General features: G+C 59.2%; 1 protein-coding gene across 1 annotated transcript; it reads left to right on the forward strand.

Moving 5' to 3' along the window:
* Nucleotides 1-1,491: 1,491 nt before the first annotated feature.
* NOX5 (NADPH oxidase 5) lies at nt 1,492-13,833 on the forward strand. The gene is made up of 17 exons (XM_053954986.1): nt 1,492-1,522; nt 1,964-2,100; nt 2,432-2,582; nt 3,838-4,048; nt 4,346-4,715; nt 5,392-5,545; nt 6,785-6,957; nt 7,430-7,612; nt 8,154-8,286; nt 8,979-9,103; nt 9,800-9,895; nt 10,103-10,144; nt 10,446-10,570; nt 11,204-11,288; nt 12,132-12,231; nt 12,328-12,494; nt 13,618-13,833. The coding sequence occupies exons 2-17, from the start codon at nt 1,981-1,983 to the stop codon at nt 13,747-13,749; spliced, it is 2,367 nt and encodes a 788-aa protein (XP_053810961.1). The 5' UTR covers nt 1,492-1,522; nt 1,964-1,980; the 3' UTR covers nt 13,750-13,833.
* The last annotated feature ends 1,714 nt before the right edge of the window (nt 13,834-15,547 follow it).

Raw genomic sequence — 15,547 nt, forward strand, 5'->3', positions numbered from 1 at the left:
TCTTTTTGGGAATTTTGCCCATTCCCTCCTTTTGCCAGGGATAAATCCCACGGGAATGTTGAGTTTCTCTCCTTCCCAGGATTTCCTGGAGCTGCTTCCAGGGGGTTTGGAAGAGCTCCTGGAATTGCTGAGGAGGAGGAAATCCCATGGAATCCTAGGAAAAGTTGGGAACTGGGGGAGGTTTCCTGTAAAAAACAGGGATTGAATTCCTCAGGATGAGGAAATTCCACGGAATCCAAGGAAAACTTGGGAACGGAGCTGCCATTGCTGCTGGCCCCCATTCCCAACATTCCCACCTGGAATTCCCATTCCTTGGAGCTGGGAAAAGCCCCTTTGGAGCCCCAAATCCCACACGGAGCAGGAGAATTCCTGGTTTTCTCCCTATGGATGCACCAGGACACGGCACAAAGAGCTGGAAAGGCAGCGGGAAAAGGAGGGAACGGCTCCATCCCGGGAAAAACCTTCGGGATCCCAGAAATACCGGGATAAAGGCACGGAGATCCCAGGAAAAATCTGGAATTGGGATGGGGAAAAAGCTGGAATTGGGATGGGGGAAAGGCTGGAATTGGGATTGGGAAAAGGCTGGAATTGGGATGGGGAAAGGCTGGATTTGGGATTGGGAAAAGGCTGGAATTGGGATTGGGAAAAGGCTGGATTTGGGATGGGGAAAAGGCTGGATTTGGGATGGGGAAAAGGCTGGATTTGGGATGGGGAAAAAGCTGGAATTGGGATGGGGAAAAGGCTGGATTTGGAATGGGGGAAAAGGCTGGAATTGGGATGGAAAAGAGGCTGGATTTGGGATTGGGGAAAAAACTGGATTTGGGATGGGGAAAAGGCTGGAATTGGGATGGGGAAAAGGCTGGAATTGGGATGGGGAAAGGCTGGATTTGGGATGGGGAAAAGGCTGGAATTGGGATGGAGAAGAGGCTGGATTTGGGATGGGGAAAAGGCTGGAATTGGGATAAGACAGGGCTGGATCAAATCCAATTTATCCCAAGATCCTGGGGGTGTTTGGAATTTTTTGGGATCAGTTCCGTGCTCCAGCAGCTCCTGGCGGTTATTCCGGGCAGGATCCGGGGGCTCGGATGCCTCTGGAACATGGGAATTGGGAATGCTTTTACCTGGATCTGCCGCTGACATTCCCATGGCAACCTCGTCCCGGGCGGATCCGTTCCGGAGGGAATCAAAGGATGGAGGCTGCAGAAGACATTCCCGGTGTGTTCCTGACGGGCCGGAATTCCGGAGCAGATCCCGTGAATGGCGGCTCCAGATGGGTTTGGCAGGAACACAATTCCCGAGGGATGGATGGGACAGGGAATGTCCAGTGCGGGGATTGGCAAAGGGATAAACAACAGCTGGGAAAAGCGGGATGGGCCACGGAGCTGGGCAGGATTTGGGAAGGGAGGGATAATGGGAATGAGCAGGGATTTGGGATTTATCCCAGCTGGACCCAGCCCTCTCCTCGGGAACGCCGCGGGCTTTTCCAGGATTTCCCTTTGGATTCTCCCCGGATCTGTTGGAGGTGAACGGGAGAGGCTGGAGATGGGAAAAGGCTCCTGGAACTTGGATTTTCCTTTGGATCCTGGGGAAATCTGGGATGCTGGGAAGTGCAGATGGATTTCATGGAGCACGGGGGATTGGAGGAATTTTGGAGGGCTGGGAAAGGACGGAATGGGAATGGGGAAGGAGGGAATGGAAAAGGGAATGGGGAAGGAGGGAATGGGAATGGGGAAGGAGGGAATGGGAGATGATCCCTGCTCGGGTTTTCTGGGAAAAAGGAATCCCTGGGGACCCTCCCATGGGCCCCGTGATTATCCCAGGATTTGGGCTCGGCAGCTCCATGGAAATTTGGGATTCCACGGAATGTGGCTGATCCCTGCAGGATCCAACTTTGGGATGCTCCATGCCAGGAGCTCGTCAGAATGAGGCTGGGGGATCCCAAAAAGGGATTGTTGGGATTTAGGGATCGCTCCCGGAGCCATGGGAGCGGCGGCGGACACGGAGTGGCTGCGCTGGGTGAGCAAAAGATTTGGGAATGTCGCTGGGAAGGAGAAGGAAATCAGCCTGGAAGAGTTCAAATCCGCCCTGCAGGTCAAGGAGGTCAGGGATCCGTGGGAAGGAGGGAATGGGATCCGTGGGAAGGAGGGAATGGGATTTGTGGGAAGAGGGGAGGGATCCATGAGAAAGAGGTGAGAGATCCGTGGGAAGAGAGGAGAGATCAGTGGGAATTCTCTGCTCCATGGAAGCATTCCCTGATTCTCTGATCCATTAATAACATTCCCTGCTCCATGGGAACATTCCCCCGTTCCCTGATCCATGAAGAACATTCCCTGCTCCATGGGAACATTCCCTGCTCCATGAGAACATTCCCTGCTCCATGGGAACATTCCCCATTCCCTGCTCCACGGGAACATTCCCGCTTTTCCCGCAGTCCTTCTTTGCCGAGAGGTTTTTTGCGCTCTTCGATTCCGACGGGAGCGGCTCCCTGAGCCGGGAGGAGCTGCTGGGATCCCTGCGCCGGCTGCTCCGCGGGAATTCCACGGAAAAGCTCCGCTTCCTCTTCCAGGTGTACGACGTGGACGGTGAGAGGAGAAAAACGGGATTCCTTGGGGGTTTTTTTGGGATAGATTTGGGATTTGGTCTTCTCTGAGCATCCGGCTTTGGCTGGGATGAGGCTGCTGCCCTCGTTCCATGTGGGAATGGGAAAATTCCAGCGGGAAGCCAAGGATTCCATCGGTCACACTTGAGGATTTCCCAGGATTTCCCACCAGCTGGGAAGAGTGGGATCTGCTCTGCTCCAATCCCAACTCCCCATCCCGCTTTCCTGAAATTCTGGGATCATTTGGGTTGGAAAAGCCCTCAGAGATCAAATCCAACCGTTCCCACCCCTGACCTTGTCCCCAGGTCCCCTTCCAATGCCGCCCTTTCCATGAAGGAATATTCCCAAATCCCAACCTGAACCTTCCCTGGATGCCATTCCCATTTATCCTGTCCCTGGCTCCTGGGAGCAGATCCTGAACCATCCAGGATATTCCACCCTGCAAGGAAAATTCCTGGATTAGGACTGGAAAATTGGGATGGAGGTGACCCCATAGGGCTCTGGAATATCGGGATGAAGGTCACTCTGTAGGGCTGAAATATCGGGATGGAGGTGGCTCCATAGGGCTCTGGAATATCGGGATGGAGGTGACTCCGTAGGGCTCTGGAATATCAGGATAGAGGTGACCCTGTAGGACTGGAATATCGGGATGAAGGTGACCCCATAGGGCAGTGGGATATCAGGATTGAGGTGACTCCGTAGGACTGGAATTTCGGATGGAGATGACTCCATAGGGCTCTGGAATATCGGGATGGAGGTGGCTTCATAGGGCTGAAATATCGGGATGGAGGTGGCTCCATAGGGCTGGAATATTGGGATGGAGGTGGCTCCATAAGGCTGGAATATTGGGATGGAGGTGGCTCCATAGGACTGGAATTTCGGATGGAGATGACTCCATACGGCTCTGGAATATCGGGATGGAGGTGGCTCCATAAGGCTGGAATTTTGGGGATGGAGGTGGCTCCATAGGGCTGAACTATCGGGATGGAGGTGTCTCCATAAGGCTGGAATATTGGGATGGAGGTGGCTCTATAGGACTGGAATTTTGGGGATGGAGGTGGCTCCGTAGGGCTGGAATTTTGGGGATGGAGGTGGCTCTATAGGACTGGAATTTTGGGGATGGAGGTGGCTCCGTAGGGCTGGAATTTTGGGGATGGAGGTGGCTCCGTAGGACTGGAATTTGGGGATGGAGGTGGCTCCGTAGGGCTGTGGGCTATCGGGATTCTCCCGGTTTCCAGGGAGCGGCTCCATCGACGCCGAGGAGCTGCGGGTGGTGCTCCGGGAGTGTCTCCGGGAGAGCTCCCTGGCCCTTCCCGAGGAGCGGCTCGGGGCCCTGAGCCAGGCCCTGCTCCAGGCCCTCGACCGGGATCACAGCGGCTCCATCACCTTCCCGGAGCTCCGGGAGCAGCTGGAAGCGTTTCCGGAACTCCTGGAGAACCTGAGCGTCAGGTGGGGAGGGGAACTCTGGGATTTCTGGGAAAGGATTCCACGGGGGAGCCCACAGTGGGGTTGGGAGCAGCTGGAGAGGTTTGGGATTGGATCAGGGATGGGCTGGGATGGGTGCAGGGTTTGGATCAGGGATGGTTTGGGATGGGGCAGGGTTTGGATTTTGGGATGGATGCAGGGATGCTGCCACTCAGGCTGTAGGGCTGGGTACTTCTCCAGCTCCCCGTTCCCCATCCAACCCCCCCAAATTCCCATCCAAACCCCACATTCCCATCCAAACCCCGATTCCCATTTTCCCAGTGCCGCCAGCTGGCTGAAGCCCCCCGGTCCCAGTCCTGCTGAGCCCTGGCTGTGCTGCTTTTCCTGGGAATCCCGCGGGGACCAGCGGGCCGGGATCTGCTGCTTTTCCCGGGAATCCCGCGGGGACCAGCGGGCCAGGATCTGCTGCTTTTCCCGGGAATCCCGCGGGGACCAGCGGGCCGGGATCTGCTGCTTTTCCCGGGAATCCCGCGGGGATCAGCGGGCCCGGCTGTGCTGCCTGGGGGGCTGGGTCGCCACCACGGCGCTCCTGCTCGCCCTGGGGGCTCTGTGGCACCGGGAGCGCGGCCCCGCCCTGGCGCTGGCCCGGGGCTGCGGGCAGAGCCTCAACCTCAACTGCGCCCTGCTGGCCGTGAGTGCCCCGCGACACCGGGGGGACACCGGGGGGACACCGGGGGGACACGGAGGGGAGGGAGCCGGGAAGGCCGGGACGGTCCCGGGGTAGCCAGGAGGGATGCTGGCCCAAAGTTTCCTGTTGTCCCCGGCGTTTTCCGTTGTCCCACAGCCTTTCCCAGTCCCCCTGGAATTTCCCATTGTCTCCCGCCATTTCCCGTTCTCCCGGTATCTCCCGTTTCCATTTGCCCCCCGGGATCTCGGGGTGCTCTGGCCCCTCCCCTCGCCCACTGCTCGTCCCTGTCGCTGTCCCTTGTCCCCTCCCTCACCCCTGTCCCCGTCCCTGTCCCGTCCCTGTCCCGTCTCTGTCCCCTCCCTCGGCCCCTCTCCCCTGTCCCTGCCCTCACCCCTGTCCCCTCTTTGCCCCCGTCCCCTGTCCCTCACTCCTGTCCCCTGCCCTGTCCCTGCCCTGTCCCCTGTCCCTGCCCTGTCCCTGCCCTGTCCCTGCCCTGTCCCTGTCCCCTGCCCTGTCCCTGCCCTGTCCCCGCTGTCCCTGCCCTGTCCCTGCCCTGTCCCTGCCCTGTCCCTGCCCTGTCCCTGCCCTGTCCCTGCCCTGTCCCCGCTGTCCCTGCCCTGTCCCCTGTCCCTGCCCTGTCCCCGCTGTCCCTGTCCCCTGTCCCCGTGGCTGTCCCCAGGCGCTGATGCTGCGGCGCTCTCTGACCTGGCTGCGCTCCACGCCGCTGGCGGAGCTGTTCCCGCTGGAGCTGCACGTACGGGGCCACGAGCGCGTGGGACACCTGGTGCTGGCCCTGGGGACAGCGCACGCGGGGGCACACCTGGCACAGGCGGGTCAGTGACACGGGGGCACGGGGGCACACCTGGCACAGGCGGGTCAGTGACACGGGGGCACGGGGACACAGCCAGGTCAGTGACACGGGGGCACACCTGGCACAGGCGGGTCAGTGACACGGGGGCACGGGGGCACACCTGGCACAGGCGGGTCAGTGACACGGGGACACGGGGGCACACCTGGCACAGGCGGGTCAGTGACACGGGGGCACGGGGACACAGCCAGGTCAGTGACACGGGGGCACAGCTGGCACAGGCGGGTCAGTGACACGGGGACACGGGGACACAGCTGGCACAGGTGGGTCAGTGACACGGGGACACGGGGGCACACCTGGCACAGGTGGGTCAGTGACACGGGGGCACGGGGGCACACCTGGCACAGGCGGGTCAGTGACACGGGGGCACGGGGACACAGCCAGGTCAGTGACACGGGGGCACACCTGGCACAGGCGGGTCAGTGACACGGGGGCACGGGGGCACACCTGGCACAGGCGGGTCAGTGACACGGGACACGGGGACAGGGAGCCCAGGGATGGGGGATCCCATGGAAGGGGTGCCCGTGTCCCAGGGAGGGCGTGGATGCCCTGGAGAAAGCGTGCCCGTGCCGGGGGGCTGCGAGGGCACAGGCGGGGACAGGACAGCGACAGGGACAAGGACAGGGGCCGAGCAGGGGACAGGGACCAGACAGGGCAGGGCACAGGGCACGGACAGGGGACAGAGCCCGGACAGGGCACGGACAGGGCACGGACAGGGCACGGACAGGGGACAGGGCACGGACAGGGCACGGACAGGGCACGGACAGGGGACAGGGCACGGACAGGGCACGGACAGGGGACTGGGCACGGACAGGGGACAGGGCACGGACAGGGCACGGACAGGGCACGGACAGGGCACGGACAGCAGCCGCGGGCTGTGATCCCCCTCTAGCGGCTCCCGCCGGACAGCCGAGGTGGTGAGCGGGATCCCAACTCCCAAATCCCGGCACCCCACATTCCCAAATCCCGGCACGGCACCCCACATGCTGGCACCCCCAGTCCCCGTCCCGGAGCGGGTGCCAGGGCTCTGTCCCTTTGCTCCCCCTGCCCCTCCCGTGCCATCACCCCCGGGACAGCCGGGACGCGGTGCCAGGGCCGGGCCGGGCTCTGGGCAGGACCGGGGCATTCCCGGCGGGGCATTCCCGGCGGGGCATTCCCGGCGGGGCAGCGGGGGGGTTGTGCTGAGCCGTGCCCGTGTCCCCAGGCCTGGCACGGCGGGACTGGCTCGTGGCCCTGGGCGAGTACGTGCGGCGTTGGCGGCCGGGCGCGGGCGGCGTTGGTGGCACTGCCCCGCAGACCGGGCTGGCGCTGCTGGCGCTGCTCCTGGCCATGCTCGCCTGCTCCAGCCCCTGCGTGCGGCGAGGCGGCCACTTCGAGGTGATCCCATGGGAATTCCCGGCTGGAATGCCGGGGGCGTCATGGTGGGAAAGGGGGGGCACCCGTGGGTGCCCGTCCTGGTGCTGCCCCGAGGGACCCCGGGGGCCCTGGGCACGCCACACTCGCAGTTCGGGATTCCTGGGATTTTCTTCCCCACCCAGGGAACCAGGGAATGGTTTCCCAGTGCCGCAGGGAAGTTGGGAAGGAATTCCTGGCTGGGAGGGGCTGGGATGGAATTCCCAGAGGAGCTGTGGCTGCTCCTGGATCCTTGGGAGTGTCCCTGGAGCAGCCTGGGATAGTGGGAGGTGTTGGGATTGGAACTGGACGGGTTCAAGGTCCTTTCCAAGCCAAATCCCAGAGATTCCAGGATTCCCTTGGGCTGCCTTTTCCCACTGGGGTACCCAGACAGCCCCACCAAGAAGCACCACATGGGTCCAGCACTTCCCATCCCCACTCCCACTCCCATTCCCAGGTTTTTTACTGGAGCCACCTCTCCTACATCCCCGTGTGGCTCCTGCTGCTCCTGCACGGTCCCCACTTCTGGAAGTGGTTCCTGATTCCCGGCTCCCTGTTCGTGCTGGAGAAGGTTCTGGGCTGGGCGTGGCGCCGGGCGGGGGATCTGCGCATCCTGGAGGCCAAGCTGCTGCCCTCCAAGGTGGGAGTAAATCCCAAATCCCAAACCTCCCAAATCCCACCATCCTATCCATCCCAAATCCCATCCATCCATCCATCCATCCATCCATCCATCCATCCATCCATCCCAAATTCTTAACACTGCACATCCCATCCATCCATCCCAAATCCCACCATCCCACATCCCATCCCACCATCCCAAATCCCACCTCCCACCCTCCTCCCGGCACTCTGGGAATGAAGGAACAAACAAACACAGAAAAGCTGGAGGTGGCAGCAGGAGGCCAAAGGAATTCCTCTCTTTCCAAGCCTTTTTCCCTATTTTGTTGAATGAAAACTCACAAAACAACCGGAGCAGAATGAAAACTCCTGGAACACGGAATTTTTTTCCCCAAATCCCGTAGTTTGAGCCCAGTCTGAACTGGGATTTTGTGCAACCCAAACTGGGCAGGGAATGGGGAACAAACCCAGTGGGGGGCAGAACCCGGAACTTCCGCTGCACAGAAACCAGCGGGAGATATCCTTCGGACATTCCCAGTTTTCCTGCTCCCGTTCTCCTGCAGGTGACCCACCTGGTGATCCAGAGGCCGAAATCCTTCCGCTTCCAGCCGGGGGATTACATCTACCTGAACATCCCGGCCATCGCCGCCTACGAGTGGCACCCCTTCTCCATCAGCAGCGCTCCGGAGCAGCCAGGTTCCTCGTGCTCCCCGGAAGATTTCCCTGGGATTTTCCCTTAAGATCCCCGGGATGGATCTGTTTCCCACCCCCGGGATCTGTTTTTCATCCCTGGAATGTTTCCTGTCCCTGAGATCTGTTTTCCACCCCCAGAATCTGTTTTCCCACTTGGGATCTGTTTCCCTTCCCTGGGGATCTGTTTCCCACCCTTAGGATCTGTGTCTCATCCCTGGAATGTTTTCCATCCCTGAGATCTGTTTTCCATCCCCAGGATCTGTTTTCCTACCTGGGATCTGTTTTCCTACCTGGGATCTGTTTTCCTACCTGGGATCTGTTTCCCATTCTTAGGATCTGTGTCCATCCCTGGAATGTTTTCCATCCCTGAGATCTCTTTTCCACCCCCAGGATCTCTTTTCCACCCCCAGGATCTCTTTTCCACCCACAGGATCTGTTTTCCTACCTGGGATCTGTTTCCCACCCTTGGGATCTGTTTCCCACCCCTGGATCTGTTTCTCATCCCTGGATCTGTTTCCCACCCTTGGGATCTGTTTCCCACCCCTGGATCTGTTTTCCATGCCCACGGTGACATTTTTTCAGCTCGGATGGGGTTTGGAGCGAGCCGGGCTATGGAAGACGGTTCCATGGGATGAGTTGGGTTTGAAGTTCTTCCCAGTCCAGAGAATTCCAGGATTTTGGGATTGATCCCACAGAAACCCTCTGGCTGCACATCCGGGCGCGGGGCCAGTGGACCACCAAGCTCTACGAGTACTTCCAGCAGCTGGAATCGCACGGCCCGGAGCCGAATCCGCCCGGGAAGAGCCGGCACTGGGAACAGGTGGGATTGTGGGATTGGGATCAGAGCGAAGGGATGGGTGCAGCTGGGTGTGGAGTGGATCCCATTGGGATCATCCCAGCCAGAGAATCCCTCGGGATGAACATTCCCTGCTTGCCCAGCCTTGAAGGATTTGTATCCCCATGGAACGGGAATTCGTGTCCCTCCATCAGGGTCACAGAGCCTTGGCAGAGGGACACGAATTCCCGTTCCATGGGACACAAATTCCCACTCCCATCGGTGGGATTTGGGATGGATGGATACATGGGATGGTGGGATTTGGGACTGAGGGGATTTTGTGCACCATGGAATGGGATTTGGGATGGATGGATGGATGGATGGATAGATGGATGGGATTGATGGGATTTGGGACTGAGGGGATTTTGTGCACCATGGAATGGGATTTGGGATGGATGGATGGATGGATGGATGGATGGATGGATGGATGGATGGTTGGATGGGATGGATGGATGGATGGGATTGATGGGATTTGGGGTGGATGGATGGGATGGTGGGATTTGGGACTGAGGGGATTTTGTGCACCATGGAATGGGATTTGGGATGGATGGAGGGGATGGTGGGATTTGGGATTGATGGGATTTTGTGCTCCATGGAATGGGAATTCCTATGACCCTGCTGGAGGCCCGGCAGATCCCGGGAGCGGTGATCCCAGCGCTGATTCCCAGCCTTTGTTCCCAGGGAGGGTCCGTGGCCTCCGGCAGGGATGGAGCCGTGGAGCTGACGGCATTCCGAGCCTCCGGAGCTGCTATCCCGGGAAAGGACCCGGAGCATGGGGTGAGCACTGCCCCGATCCCAGGGAACAGGGACTGGATCCCAAACGGGATAAAGCTCCGTAAAAAACTCCTCTTTGGAAAGAAATTCCTTGGATATTATTGTGGCAGCTGGAATTGTGTGTGCAGCCCAGTGGGAAAACACTTCAAATCCAGGGAATTTTGGGAATGCTTGGGAAGGGGGGATGGTCACTGCTCCCCTCTCCTGCAGGGCGCTGGGCCCGGGGAGACCCAGCGGAGCTGCAGCGTCAAGGTGAGGATGTTCCCGCCTTTCCTGGATCCCGGAAAATGGGCTGGGATCAGCATTCCCACCATCCCGTCCATCTTCCTGTCCATCCCATCCCCATTCCCAGCTGCTCCATCCCTGTATCCCTGTGCCCGGATGATCCCACCTGGGCTGATCCAAACCCTGCCCAGTCCTTCCCACCCACTCCTTGCTCCCACAAAACCCCGGGAAGATCCCAAATTCCAGGATCCCCTTTGTGCCCTTCTCCTCCACCCGGAAGCTGCTCCTGGAATTGCTGGATCTGTCCCTGAGTCTGGATCTCTCCCAGTGCTTCCTGGACGGTCCCTATGGAACTCCGAGCCGGCGGATCTTCACCTCGGAGCACGCCGTTCTCATCGGAGCCGGCATCGGGATCACCCCCTTCGCCTCCATCCTGCAGAGCATCATGTTCCGGTGGGTCCCTTGGAATCTGGGAATATCCCAGGGACTGATGGGATGGATGCCTGGGTGGAGCTGTCATCCAATCCTCGGTCCTTGGGATTCTGTCCTCAGGATCCGTTTCCCATGGCCACAGGTGGGGCCTCCCTCGGTGCCAGGATTTTCCTTGGGAATTTGGAGGGAGCTTGGCCATGGGCAGGCAGCGGGAGGGAAGGGGAAGGAATGGGCTGGAAAGGGGCAGGAAAAGGAAGGAGGGAGTGGGAACGGGAAGGAAGGAGCAGGAAAAGGCAGGAATGGAAGGAAAGAGCAGGAAAAGGAAAGAAGGAGCAGGAAAAAGCAGGAATGGGAAGGAGGGAGCAGGAATGGGAAGGAGAGAGCAGGAATGGGAAGGAGAGAGCAGGAAAAGGCAGGAATGGAAAGAAGGAGCAGGAAAAGGCAGGAATAGAAGGAAGGAGCAGGAAAAGGCAGGAATGGAAAGAAGGAGCAGGAAAAGGCAGGAATAGAAGGAAGGAGCAGGAAAAGGAAAGAAGGAGCAGGAAAAGGCTGGAATGGGCAGGAAAAGGCAGGAATGAGCAGGAAGGAGCAGGAAGGAGCAGGAAAAGGCAGGAATGGGCAGGAAGGAGCAGGAAGTGCCGCTCCCCCGCGCAGGTACCGGCGGCGGAAGCAGAGCTGCCCCAGCTGCCATTTCTCCTGGAGCGAGGAACGGCGGGATGAGGAGATGACGCTCCGGAAGGTGGGAATGGGAACGGGAGCAAGAGGGGATGTGGGATCCAGGCTTGGCCTGGGATGGGGCTGCAGGGTCCCGGGGTGGAGAGCCTGGGAGCATCCATCAAATCCGGGAGGTTTGGGAACGGGGCCTGGATCTGATGTTGGGAGCTGGTGCTGGGATTTGGCAGCAAGATCTGGTGCTGGGATTTGGTGTTGGGATTTGGTGCCGGGATTTGGCACCAAGATCTGGTGCTGGGATTTGGTGTCGGGATTTGGTGCCGGGATTTGGCACCAAGATCTGGTGCTGGGATTTGGTGTCGGGATTTGGTGTTGGGATCTGGTGCTGGAATCTGCTGTTGGGATCTGGTGTCGGGATTTGGTGCCAGGATTTCGCACCAAGATCTGGTGCTGGGATCTGGTGTTGGGATTTGGTGTCGGGTTCTGGCACCGGAATCTGATGTTGGGATTTGGTGCTGGGATCTGGTATCGGAATTTGGCACCAAGATCTGGTGCTGGAATTTGGTCTCGGGATATGGTGCCGGGATCTGCTGTTGGATTTGGTGTCAGGATTTGGTGTTGGGATCTGGTGCTGGGATCTGGTATCGGGATTTGGCACCAAGATCTGGTATCGGGATTTGGTGTTGGGATTTGGTGTTGGGATCTGGTGCCGGAATCTGCTGTTGGGATCTGGTGTCGGGATTTGGCTCCAAGATCTGGTGCTGGGATTTGGTCTCGGGATATGGTGCCGGGATCTGCTGTTGGATTTGGTGTCAGGATTTGGTGTTGGGATCTGGTGCTGGGATCTGGTATCGGGATCTGGCGCCGGGATCCGGTGAGTGCCCGAGCCGAGGCTTTCCCGCCCTGCCAGGTGGATTTCATCTGGATCACGCAGGCCCAGCAGCACCTGCAGTGGTTCCTGGGCCTCCTGGCCCAGCTGGAGACGGAGCAGGCGGAGCTGGAGCCGGGAGGTGAGCGGGAGCGCCCGGCGTCATTCCCGGGAAAACCCGCGGGCCCTGGCGCGGGGCCGGATCCCGGCGGGCAGCTGGAACCCCTGGGATCGCCAGGGAAGTTCCTGGAGCTGCACCTGTACATGACCTCGGCGCTGGGCAAGGGGGACGTGAAGGCGCTGGGGCTGCAGCTGGCCCTGGACCTGCTGGCGGCCCGGGAGCAGCGGGATTCCATCTCCGGGCTCCGCAGCCGCACCCAGCCCGGCCGCCCCGACTGGGACAAGGTCAGGGAACGCGGGATCCCCGGAACGGGAATGCTGGGGGGGGTGTGGAGAGGGGGAGCGGCGCCAAGGGAGGGATCAGAGAATCGGGGAGTGGGACCATGGAATGGGATCATGGAACTGGGGAATGGGATCATGGGATCAGGGAATGGGATCAGGGAATGGGATCGGGGAATGGGATCATGGAATCAGGGAAATGGGATCATGGGATCAGGGAATGGGATAGGGGAATGGGATCATGGGATCATGGTATGGGATTGGGGAATGGGAATGGGATCATGGGATCAGGGAATGGGATTGGGAAATGGGATCATGGGATCAGGGAATGGGATTGGGGAATGGGATCATGGTGTGGGATCATGCAATCAGGGAATGGGATTGGGGAATGGGATCATGGAATCATGGTATGGGATCGGGGAATCAGGGAATGGGATTGGGGAATGGGATCATGGAATCAGGGAATGGGACTGGGGAATGGGATCATGGAATCATGGTATGGGATCATGGAATGGGATCAGAGAACTGGGGAATGGGATCATGGGATCAGGGAATGAGATTGGGGAATGAAATAATGGAATCATGGTATGGGATCGGGGAATCAGGGAATGGGATTGGGGAATGGGATCATGGGATCAGGGAATGGGATTGGGGAATGGGATCATGGTGTGGGATCATGGAATCAGGGAATGGGATTGGGGAATGGGATCATGGAATCGTGGTATGGGATCGGGGAATCAGGGAATGGGAACATGGAATGGGATCATGGAATCAAGGAATGGAATCATGGAATAATGTTCCATGTATGGGGTTGGGGAATGGAATCAGGGAATGGGATTGGGGAATCATGGTATGGGATCATGGAATGAGTTCAGAGAACTGGGGAATGGGATCATGGAATGGAATCATGGTATGGGATCGGGGAATGGGATCATGGGCTCATGGAATGGGATCAGAGAATCAGGGAATGGGATCGGGAGATCACGGAAGGGGTTGGGTTGGAAGGGAGCCCAAAGATGTCCCCATCCCAGCTGTCCCAGCTAGCCCCGGGACGCTGGGCCGGGGTCACGGAAGGACGGAACGGGCGGGGCGGGGCGGGAGTGGCGGATGGCGGGTGCTCCCGCGGCAGGTGTTCGGGAAGGTGGCGGCGGAGCGGCGCGGGAAGGTGGCCGTGTTCTTCTGCGGCTCCGCGGCGCTGGCCAGGGTCATCCGCGGGCACTGCCGCCGCTTCGGCTTCCGCTTCTCCAAGGAAAACTTCTGACCGGGGCCGGTCCCGGGGCGGCCCGGCTCGGAGCCGCTGCGCCACGGAGCTCCGGGAATGTTCCCTTCGGATCTGGGGAATGAATCAGGACAAGATGGGAAACTTCCCTTTGGATCTGAGCAATAAATCGGGAAAAGATGGGAAACTTTCCTTTGGATCTGAGCAATAAATAACAAAAGATGGGAAACTTTGGATCTGAGGAAAGGATGGGAATGTTTCCTTTGGATCTGTGGAATAAATAGCAAAAGATGGGAATGTTTCCTTTGGATCTGAGCAATAAATAACAAAAGATGGGAATGTTTCCTTTGGATCTGTGGAATAAATCGGGAAAAGATGAGAAACTTTGGATCTGAGGAAAAGATGGGAACGTTTCCTTTGGATCTGTGGAATAAATCAGGAAAATGTGGGAAACTTCCCTTTGGATCTGAGGAAAGGATGGGAATGTTTCCGTTGGATCTGAGCAATAAATAGGAAAAGATGGGAACGTTTCCTTTGGATCTGTGGAATAAATCAGGAAAAGATGGGAATGTTTCCTTTGGATCTTAGCAATAAATAGGAAAAGATGAGAAAATTCCCTTTGGATCTGAGGAAGGATTGAGGAAAAGATGGGAAAGTTTCCTTTGGATCTGAGGAACAACTGAGGGAAGGATGGGAATGTTGAGGTCGATGGAAGCAATTCCAGCTCCTTGGCAAAACGAACGAAAAACTGGGATGGGAATCGGTGTCCGAGAGGTGCCGCTGCCTCCAACGCGGAATCTGCGCCGGATTGGGATTGGTTTTCCTGGTAAATCAAGGGAATCCAGGAATCAGGAGCTGGCGAGGCTGTGGATAACAATTCCTCTTGGGATTCCCGATTTTCCAGCCTTTTCCAGGCCTGGGATCCGCTCCGAAGCAGCAGCTCCTGGTGGGCAAGGCGCAGAATTCCCGGGGTTAGCGACGGGTCAGGATTGAATCGCGTCCATCCTGGCTCCGTCGCGTTTATCCCCAGCTGGGTGGTTTTTAGGGATGCAGGGTCTGGAATTTGTTTGGAATCACGGAATTGTTCCCGTTGGAAAAGCCCTGGGAGATCCTGGACTCCAACAAAGCCGCTGTCCCCAGGTGCCACATCCGAAGGGTTTCAATCCCTCCGGGATGTGACTCCAGCCCTGCCTGGCAGCTCTTCCATGCCTGGGGCTTTTCCAGGTGGGAATTTTCCAGGTGGGAATTATCCCAACATTCCCAAACCTCCCCTGGCGCAGCCGCTCTCCCTGAGCCGCCGTGCCCAGCCCGCCGCTCTCCCCGTTCCTTCCATCGATTATTCATCAATTATTCATCAATTATTCATTAATTATTCATCAATTATTCATCAATTATTCATTAATCCCCGTTAATTATCGCGATCAAAGCCGGCGCCTCACGCGGCCTCGCCACGTGACCGCGCTGTGGGCGCGGCCTCAGCCAGCCAATCAGCGGCGCGCCCCTCCCGGAAGCCCCGCCCCTTAAACGCGCGCTCCTGATTGGTCGCCGCCGCTCTCGCGGGAAGCCGGGGCGGGGCCGCTCCCGCCGCTCCCCCCCCCCCCCCCGGTGCCAGCGGGGGCTGCGGCGCTGCCGGGGCCCCGCGCGGGTGCGAGCGGCGCCCGCGGCGCTCCCGGAGCCGCCGGGGCGGCGGCGGCGGCGGCGGCGGCGGCGGCGGCGGTTCCTCCTCCCCGCCCCGCCCTACCCGGCGCCGTTGTGGCGGCGGCACCGCCGCGCCGCGCTTCCCTATTGGCCGGCGCCCGGCGCGCGTGCCGCCCCCCGCGCGCTCCCATTGGCCGCGGCG

This window comes from Vidua chalybeata, chromosome 13 (assembly GCF_026979565.1).
Source record: "Vidua chalybeata isolate OUT-0048 chromosome 13, bVidCha1 merged haplotype, whole genome shotgun sequence".
In the NCBI taxonomy this organism is placed as follows: Eukaryota; Metazoa; Chordata; class Aves; order Passeriformes; family Viduidae; genus Vidua; species Vidua chalybeata.

Bases quoted from the DNA above. Each gene is read 5' to 3' on its own strand.
- NOX5 (XM_053954986.1), top strand. From the start codon at position 1,981: ATGGGAGCGGCGGCGGACACGGAGTGGCTGCGCTGGGTGAGCAAAAGA. The intron at 2,583-3,837 runs GTGAGAGGAGAA...CCCGGTTTCCAG, and splicing joins CCAGGTGTACGACGTGGACG to GGAGCGGCTCCATCGACGCC. The intron at 10,571-11,203 runs GTGGGTCCCTTG...TCCCCCGCGCAG, and splicing joins CTGCAGAGCATCATGTTCCG to GTACCGGCGGCGGAAGCAGA.